The 10,399-nt window shown below is 33.6% G+C and overlaps 2 protein-coding genes across 2 annotated transcripts; both read right to left on the minus strand.

The window, feature by feature from the left end:
* Positions 2,647-6,113, minus strand: LOC109332508 (formyltetrahydrofolate deformylase 1, mitochondrial-like). The gene is made up of 6 exons (XM_019567493.1): positions 6,087-6,113; positions 4,799-4,884; positions 4,541-4,700; positions 4,260-4,358; positions 4,048-4,134; positions 2,647-2,933 (listed from the first exon to the last, which is right to left on the minus strand). Exons 1-6 carry the CDS (start codon positions 6,111-6,113, stop codon positions 2,787-2,789), a joined length of 606 nt encoding a protein of 201 aa, XP_019423038.1. The 3' UTR covers positions 2,647-2,786.
* On the minus strand, positions 6,296-10,136 carry LOC109332247 (formyltetrahydrofolate deformylase 1, mitochondrial-like). Its single transcript, XM_019567161.1, has 8 exons — positions 9,903-10,136; positions 9,696-9,808; positions 8,614-8,764; positions 8,448-8,521; positions 8,190-8,349; positions 7,909-8,007; positions 7,697-7,783; positions 6,296-6,582 (listed from the first exon to the last, which is right to left on the minus strand). Exons 1-8 carry the CDS (start codon positions 10,053-10,055, stop codon positions 6,436-6,438), a joined length of 984 nt encoding a protein of 327 aa, XP_019422706.1. The 5' UTR covers positions 10,056-10,136; the 3' UTR covers positions 6,296-6,435.

Consider the following 10,399-nt stretch of genomic DNA (forward strand, 5'->3'; position numbering starts at 1 on the left):
TGTTCATTCTCATATCACTTCACAATTTGTTATTATTCATTGAACCTATTTCTTGGAATCTCCAATCAGTTAGGTTGAGTTACAATCATGAGTGATCCTCGTTCTAAGAGCAATAGTCTCGTATTCTTAGAAGTAATATGAACTTTCTCTCTAGCTAGTCCTTTCATCAAAGGATCTACTAAGTTATTCTCAGTGCGCACGTGATCCACTCTAACAACTCAAGTAGAGAGTAACTTTTTAATGATGTTGTGCTTACGACGAATTTGTCATTTCTTACTGTTATAAAAGCGATTCTCAATTTTTACAATAGTTGTGATACTAGCACAATGGATCAACACAACTGATATCAGTTTTTCCAATAGGGGAATCTCTACAAGCAAGCTTCTCAGTCAACTTGCTTCTTCATTAGCTGGTGTTAGTGCTATCATCTCAACTTACATAGTTGATTGAGCTAAAATAGTGTGCTTCTTGTTAAACTCTAGATAGTTCATCTCATCATTTATGAACATCCAAAGAAGTCAAAACTTCTTGCAGAGCTGATGGATTCTCCTCCAATATATAGACCATATAATTAGGTCTCTAGCAGTTGTTGCTCTCTTACTTCTTCTAGATTTTATTTCAAACTTTTCATTTTTTTATCATTATCTCTAACCACAGGTATATGACTAGTTCATATGCCCCACTATTCCTCAATTTAAAAGGGAATTTTATTTTACATTGAAATCAACATCGTTTAGACTCAATGATCAATTTTGCGTTAAGATTATAAAACATGTATGTCTTGTTGTTTACAATATACCAAATGAATACACATTCATAGACTATGTAAGTTTAACTCTCTAGGGGCATACCATTAGAAATGATTTCATGAACAATTTTATGTATCTTTTTAGTCTCAGCTTCCTCAGTATTATATTTTTTTTCAAGTTCATATCAAATTAATTTAGCACACTTGTATGGACTACAGTAATCACAGAGATCATGAGACAACCCATTCATAATGAAATTTTTACACAAGTAATTATTTTAATTCCACATAGCTATTTTAATAATTAGTTTATCATTTTTCTCTTTTTCAGCTTTTTCCAACAATACTGGGATACCGATTTTTAGAATATGGGCAACTTTTCTCATAATGAGGCAAAATTCTATCTTATGTTGCCACTGTTTGAAATTTGTCCCATCAAACCGAAACAGTTTGTTCATATCAAAGTTATTCAGTTTAGTAATATTATCTACGAATGTCATTACAGTAGAAACTTCTTAAAATTGTTGTTACCGTAGTTTGCAACAATTCTAAATGGCACGAAATAATACTTATCGGTTGAGTCACGACCAAATCACTCTCTTTAAGACGTTTCGTGGCACTGCCCAAAATGTGCAAGCAGTAAATACACCCACCAAAACATGCTTACTAGTGTCAATTCTCGAAATTCCCACAATATAGCTACTAGTGCCAATTCTCAAAATTTTCACAATAGGGCTACCTCAAAATTTTCACAATAGGGCTACCTGTGCTAAATTTTTTTCCTTTAATAACGACTACCAGTGTCAGTTCTCAAAATTCCCACAATTTGGCGCCAATTCTTAGTGCCACAGAAAGAAATGGGATATGTTTGCCGGAAATGCGTCGGTGAAAAATATGAGGGATAAAAAAATTAAATGAAAGCATATTCAACTTGGGGTGATTATAATTAGGGGAAAATACCTTTATTTATAACATGAGATTTTTTCCAAGTTATTCATCTCTCCAATGTGGGACTTGGAAGTTATTTTTTCAAAATTGTTCTATATGGGACTTAAGAATTTTTTAGATTTCACACTTAAAAAGTTCTCACCAATGACTTTCAACAAACCAAATTCCAACACACATACAATTACTTTAACATACCTTTTAATAATTAATGTTTATCATCACTTGTTATTTACATTTTAAAAATCTCTCACATTCAAGATGCAACAAAATAAATGTTGTAACATTTCCAGCAGTATACTTTTAACACTTTTGATTATGCCTATTAGTAGTGATTTTAAAAATTAGCATTTTCAAAATTAAGATTTTTAAGATAACTTAAATAGATTATTTTTTTGGTATTACCAAAATATTTCTTCACATTTGTTAGTTATCCCTCCCAACATATGTCACTCCAAAAATCGAACTTATAACCTTTAGGTTATCCTAGAGATCTAATAAAATCTTATATCACTAAACCAACACCTGTTGGGTGATGACTCATGCATTGTACATATATATTAATCAGATTTCCAGCATTCATGTTCGAATTTAACTTGAACCGCCTATATGACTCATTGAGCCATTCTTATTCCATAAAAAGTTTGAGTTAAATTATAGGTATTTTGAGCCTATTTATTTTTTATTCGTATAACCTCGGTTTGGTGCCACAGTGCTATGGGAGAAGCAGTTGTCTTCTCCTACTGTAATGCCAACAGTAAATGAGGCCATGGTCAATGTGTTGAGGACAAAATGAATGGAGAAAAGAACGTATGTAATGACAGTGTATAAGTTTTATACACTAGAAACATCATTCACCATTCATATTGAATTGTGATTGACTCTTCGAAAAAATAATTCAAATGAATGAACTATATAAATCTTTACATTGACAGAACATAAATATTACACTAAAATGAATGAAGTTTAGTCATCCTTATTATGCACATTTTTTTGCAACTAAAGTGGGGACATTATGTGAATTTTCCAAATAAATGATTGAATGCAAATACAGAAGCACCCCATATTGGTGCAATATATTAGTTGTTTCCTATCAAAATACAACAGTCTTCTTTTCTTCATAAGGTAATACTCTAAGCTCGCAATAAGATCTGATAGCATTTGAAAGACATTGTTTCTCAAGATTCTCTGATTTCTGCACAAAGCTCTGCAAGTTATCTCTGTGGGAAACTCTCTCAACCTGCAATGAAATTCAACCATCTTACCTTCAGATAAACAGTGTGGAGCTATACCTTGAGGCTGTTCACTAAGTGTAGGATATATCAACCAAGTAAAAATTTATGCATGCTTAATTTACTAAATGTAATAAGCAATGATCAATAGAACCCAGGAGGGAAGGACACAGCAAAATGTAACAGTGAATAGTATACAACAAAGGGTGCATTCAGGTAAACAGATTACTTAACCACTTAGAGAACAACAAACCATTGATCTCTACATCTTTCCTCATTGTTTTTCCTATGGTTTTTCTTGGCCTTCCTCTTCCTTTAAGAATTGAACTAACCTACATTTGATCCACTAGGGCTTCTATCGGTCTCTTCTCACATGTCCGAACCACTAAGGCGCTATTCTACCATCTTTTCTACAATAGGAGCTACTCCAACTTTCTGCTTGATGCATCCATTTCTAATCTCATCTTGTCTAGTATGTCCACTCATCCAACACAACATTTTCATCTCTACTAGGATTTTATTCTCTCTTTAATGCCAAACATTCAATCCCATATAATATTGCAGGTCTTATAATCGTGCGGTAAAACTTCCCCTTCAACAGATTCTTTTGCAGCAGTATCTATTTCTATTTTGTCAATGGGATGTGTCCTAATGCAGCTATGTTCCTAATAGTGTAAATGTATTTGTCCTTTATTTTAGAACAATAAAACACCAAAATTTGAGTAAAGACAGCTATGAGGTAATCAACCGTAAAAAAGCATCAAGCCATGCAATTTAGCTAGCACAAAATGTTCTTTTCCAACAAATACCCTCTAAAATAATCATGACAAAGCTTAGGCATAACAAAAAAGGTTCTAAAGGAGACTAAATATGCAAGACCAACTGGCACATATATCAACCCAATTGTTCCTACATTTTCTTGCCCTATCTTAACTGCCCTTGCAATTCTAGGTGACTCTGGAATAAGGTCTCATATATCAGAAAGTCAAACAAGATAATGTCTACCATCACCTATACCTAATTCATATCAGCATTACCATTCACATATTGATATTATTATAGTTTATAAACAAAGTAACTAAATGTATGAAAAAGAGAAACACATGAAAAGTTTATTTTCACCATTTGTTCAATTATAGGTCCAGAATCAAGTTCTTCAGTCACAAAATGACTTGTTGCACCTATTAATTTAACACCTGCATCAAAGGCCTGCCAAAATAATATAGCACATTAATTTAAATATGCATACAAGTGAAGAAAGGAATCACAAAAGAGCACATTCAAATGGTTGCATGTGGCAACAGTGTAATCTGTGAAAGTGCCGGAACACCAACCTGTTTAGATGGACTACCACCCTTGAATGATGGCAACAGGCCATGGTGAATGTTAATTACATCATTCCCATAAGTCCTTAAAAAGTTTCCAGACAATATCTGTACAAATAAATCAATGTTGTATGTATCATTAGTTCAATACTATCAACTATTAGCATGGATATACAAGAGAAAGTTATAAATTATTCTCAGACATTGATTACTTGTAGAGGTATATAAGAGCCAGTTCTTCCAAAAAGCATCCAAATTTCAACAATAAAACCAATCAAATAGTTACTTACCTGCATATACCTCGCAAGTACTAAGAAATCCGTATTCTGAACCAGGTCCAATATCTCGCCTTCTCTTTTATTTTCTTTGGTTGTGTCTAGATAATGATAAGGAATACCATGCCTTTCAAGAAAGCGAATCACGTGGGTGTTTGTAGCTCTATAATGGTTACTGCAGAATGCATCATATAAGACATTTGTAAATTATAAAGAAGTAAATTAGTAAATGAGACATAAACTAACTTAGTTGTGTTATTTCTGAAATGTCACCTAATTACACAACTAATATCCACTGGGAATCTTCCATCCTGCCATCCATGTAACAAATCAACAAGACAATGGTCCTGCAGCAAAACCTACGAATGTCATTACAGTAGAAACTTCTTAAAATTGTTGTTACCGTAGTTTGCAACAATTCTAAATGGCACGAAATAATACTTATCGGTTGAGTCACGACCAAATCACTCTCTTTAAGACGTTTCGTGGCACTGCCCAAAATGTGCAAGCAGTAAATACACCCACCAAAACATGCTTACTAGTGTCAATTCTCGAAATTCCCACAATATAGCTACTAGTGCCAATTCTCAAAATTTTCACAATAGGGCTACCTCAAAATTTTCACAATAGGGCTACCTGTGCTAAATTTTTTTCCTTTAATAACGACTACCAGTGTCAGTTCTCAAAATTCCCACAATTTGGCGCCAATTCTTAGTGCCACAGAAAGAAATGGGATATGTTTGCCGGAAATGCGTCGGTGAAAAATATGAGGGATAAAAAAATTAAATGAAAGCATATTCAACTTGGGGTGATTATAATTAGGGGAAAATACCTTTATTTATAACATGAGATTTTTTCCAAGTTATTCATCTCTCCAATGTGGGACTTGGAAGTTATTTTTTCAAAATTGTTCTATATGGGACTTAAGAATTTTTTAGATTTCACACTTAAAAAGTTCTCACCAATGACTTTCAACAAACCAAATTCCAACACACATACAATTACTTTAACATACCTTTTAATAATTAATGTTTATCATCACTTGTTATTTACATTTTAAAAATCTCTCACATTCAAGATGCAACAAAATAAATGTTGTAACATTTCCAGCAGTATACTTTTAACACTTTTGATTATGCCTATTAGTAGTGATTTTAAAAATTAGCATTTTCAAAATTAAGATTTTTAAGATAACTTAAATAGATTATTTTTTTGGTATTACCAAAATATTTCTTCACATTTGTTAGTTATCCCTCCCAACATATGTCACTCCAAAAATCGAACTTATAACCTTTAGGTTATCCTAGAGATCTAATAAAATCTTATATCACTAAACCAACACCTGTTGGGTGATGACTCATGCATTGTACATATATATTAATCAGATTTCCAGCATTCATGTTCGAATTTAACTTGAACCGCCTATATGACTCATTGAGCCATTCTTATTCCATAAAAAGTTTGAGTTAAATTATAGGTATTTTGAGCCTATTTATTTTTTATTCGTATAACCTCGGTTTGGTGCCACAGTGCTATGGGAGAAGCAGTTGTCTTCTCCTACTGTAATGCCAACAGTAAATGAGGCCATGGTCAATGTGTTGAGGACAAAATGAATGGAGAAAAGAACGTATGTAATGACAGTGTATAAGTTTTATACACTAGAAACATCATTCACCATTCATATTGAATTGTGATTGACTCTTCGAAAAAATAATTCAAATGAATGAACTATATAAATCTTTACATTGACAGAACATAAATATTACACTAAAATGAATGAAGTTTAGTCATCCTTATTATGCACATTTTTTTGCAACTAAAGTGGGGACATTATGTGAATTTTCCAAATAAATGATTGAATGCAAATACAGAAGCACCCCATATTGGTGCAATATATTAGTTGTTTCCTATCAAAATACAACAGTCTTCTTTTCTTCATAAGGTAATACTCTAAGCTCGCAATAAGATCTGATAGCATTTGAAAGACATTGTTTCTCAAGATTCTCTGATTTCTGCACAAAGCTCTGCAAGTTATCTCTGTGGGAAACTCTCTCAACCTGCAATGAAATTCAACCATCTTACCTTCAGATAAACAGTGTGGAGCTATACCTTGAGGCTGTTCACTAAGTGTAGGATATATCAACCAAGTAAAAATTTATGCATGCTTAATTTACTAAATGTAATAAGCAATGATCAATAGAACCCAGGAGGGAAGGACACAGCAAAATGTAACAGTGAATAGTATACAACAAAGGGTGCATTCAGGTAAACAGATTACTTAACCACTTAGAGAACAACAAACCATTGATCTCTACATCTTTCCTCATTGTTTTTCCTATGGTTTTTCTTGGCCTTCCTCTTCCTTTAAGAATTGAACTAACCTACATTTGATCCACTAGGGCTTCTATCGGTCTCTTCTCACATGTCCGAACCACTAAGGCGCTATTCTACCATCTTTTCTACAATAGGAGCTACTCCAACTTTCTGCTTGATGCATCCATTTCTAATCTCATCTTGTCTAGTATGTCCACTCATCCAACACAACATTTTCATCTCTACTAGGATTTTATTCTCTCTTTAATGCCAAACATTCAATCCCATATAATATTGCAGGTCTTATAATCGTGCGGTAAAACTTCCCCTTCAACAGATTCTTTTGCAGCAGTATCTATTTCTATTTTGTCAATGGGATGTGTCCTAATGCAGCTATGTTCCTAATAGTGTAAATGTATTTGTCCTTTATTTTAGAACAATAAAACACCAAAATTTGAGTAAAGACAGCTATGAGGTAATCAACCGTAAAAAAGCATCAAGCCATGCAATTTAGCTAGCACAAAATGTTCTTTTCCAACAAATACCCTCTAAAATAATCATGACAAAGCTTAGGCATAACAAAAAAGGTTCTAAAGGAGACTAAATATGCAAGACCAACTGGCACATATATCAACCCAATTGTTCCTACATTTTCTTGCCCTATCTTAACTGCCCTTGCAATTCTAGGTGACTCTGGAATAAGGTCTCATATATCAGAAAGTCAAACAAGATAATGTCTACCATCACCTATACCTAATTCATATCAGCATTACCATTCACATATTGATATTATTATAGTTTATAAACAAAGTAACTAAATGTATGAAAAAGAGAAACACATGAAAAGTTTATTTTCACCATTTGTTCAATTATAGGTCCAGAATCAAGTTCTTCAGTCACAAAATGACTTGTTGCACCTATTAATTTAACACCTGCATCAAAGGCCTGCCAAAATAATATAGCACATTAATTTAAATATGCATACAAGTGAAGAAAGGAATCACAAAAGAGCACATTCAAATGGTTGCATGTGGCAACAGTGTAATCTGTGAAAGTGCCGGAACACCAACCTGTTTAGATGGACTACCACCCTTGAATGATGGCAACAGGCCATGGTGAATGTTAATTACATCATTCCCATAAGTCCTTAAAAAGTTTCCAGACAATATCTGTACAAATAAATCAATGTTGTATGTATCATTAGTTCAATACTATCAACTATTAGCATGGATATACAAGAGAAAGTTATAAATTATTCTCAGACATTGATTACTTGTAGAGGTATATAAGAGCCAGTTCTTCCAAAAAGCATCCAAATTTCAACAATAAAACCAATCAAATAGTTACTTACCTGCATATACCTCGCAAGTACTAAGAAATCCGTATTCTGAACCAGGTCCAATATCTCGCCTTCTCTTTTATTTTCTTTGGTTGTGTCTAGATAATGATAAGGAATACCATGCCTTTCAAGAAAGCGAATCACGTGGGTGTTTGTAGCTCTATAATGGTTACTGCAGAATGCATCATATAAGACATTTGTAAATTATAAAGAAGTAAATTAGTAAATGAGACATAAACTAACTTAGTTGTGTTATTTCTGAAATGTCACCTAATTACACAACTAATATCCACTGGGAATCTTCCATCCTGCCATCCATGTAACAAATCAACAAGACAATGGTCCTGCAGCAAAACACAGAAAGATTCAGCATAGATATAATCTATATATATATATATATACATGAAAACATCACAAGAATGATAACAATGCACACCTGCTTTGAGGCCAGAACAGCTATCTTATATTTAGGATCTAAAGATGGCACCCTTACAACAGATCTCATTGCATTGAATGTTTCGGAAAGCTTTAGGAAATCCTCTTCCATTTGAACGCGTGGCCATTTAACAGGATCAAAAACAAAATCACTGCAATATAGAGCACCAGGTTAATTCAATTTCACTCGTTGTTTTCATCTACCCTTTCTAATAGGTGACTAGTTGGACCTTGGTGTGTGATTATAAGATGAATCCCAAGCAATGACAGTGAGACAAACTGGACGTCAGTGCATGATAAAGCATGCATAGTATCATCAGTGCCTAAGTAGCATAGACACCTTGCATGAGTACCAATACAGGTATGACAATATTTCTGAAAATTAGAGTACATGTACAACATGACAGTACCAGGTACATACCCGTATCTCGATCATTTCGAAGTAACAGTGTATCATAGACCAGTACTTGTGTACCTCAACCATTTTGGTGTATCCATTCATCTTAGACCAGTACTTGTTAAGAACTGTCCACAATGGCTATGGTCTTAAAAAGTTCCCTACAATTTCTTCTATCTCACTCTGATAGCTAGCTCAAAGGTGAGTGGTGTCCAATGTTTTAAATTCCGGGGTTGCAGTCACTATTGACGTCACGATAGCGGTTAATGATAATGCAGTCATTGAGATCTTTGCAATGTGGATTACAGTCATTGCAATGTGAATTTTTGTCATTAAAAGAATCTTTTTGAATTTGATGCAGTCCGATGCGGCATGATAGGGTCCAAATGCAGTCTAATGTGGCTGCATTTTGGTGTCACACTGCAATTGTAGTGTGATGAGGTTGTGGTAGTCACCGTAATATTGAAGCCACATCCCGGTCCGCAATTTAAAACAATTTAAAACAATGAGTGTCCAGTACTAAATTTACTGTTCTAAAATTCCACATCCCTCGCCCAGTTCTAAAATTCCTGAGTCCGTCACTGCTCAGCCCTAATCGTTGCTTGAAAATCATAATTAATTAACAAAGATAAGATTGATAAGTGCGCTAACGAAGCATAGAAAGAAAAAAATAAGGAGACAAGTACCTTCTAGAATAGAAGACATGTTTATTTTGGGGAACAAAAACATCAGCGGAGAGAATGTTTCCACCTTTAGATGCAATACATTCCGATAATTTGGCAACAATCCCAACAACATCCTAATATGATTCAACAAAAAACTAACAATTCCATTACAAGGTTTTGAAAGGTTAAAAAGAAAGGAAAATGGAATGAAAAAGGGGATAGACTTACAGGGCAATGAAACACATGAATTCCATGAGTAAGAGAAGAAGATAATGTTGATGATGAGATTGAAGGTTCAGAAGATTTGAAGCATATGGTTCTGTTGTTGTTGTTGTTGACTAATCCTGTGAGTATAGAAGGGACTCTTCGAATCACGCTCATTTTTTCTGATACTGTTTGAACCTCAAAGTTTGAGACACGATGTAGTTTGTCTCTATTTCATGCCTGAATGGTTTGTGTGTTTTTGTTTCTATTTTAGTGGCTCAACTTTCTTTTTTTATTTGGTTTTTTTAATATATTATTCACTTCATTGCCTCGCATTTGTTTATGTTTTTATGTTTATTATTTCGTCAATTAGTTTCTTTATATATTATTAACTATCACTTTCTTCTCAAAACAACAGCATCTAATCCACATTTTACCCTCTAAAATGAATATTTTGTGTATCATTTAGAATTGCTCCCACAGCTTTTAAAATGATGGCATTTTGTGTATCATCATCTTCT

The sequence above is a fragment of the Lupinus angustifolius genome, chromosome LG18 (genome assembly GCF_001865875.1).
Source record: "Lupinus angustifolius cultivar Tanjil chromosome LG18, LupAngTanjil_v1.0, whole genome shotgun sequence".
In the NCBI taxonomy this organism is placed as follows: Eukaryota; Viridiplantae; Streptophyta; class Magnoliopsida; order Fabales; family Fabaceae; genus Lupinus; species Lupinus angustifolius.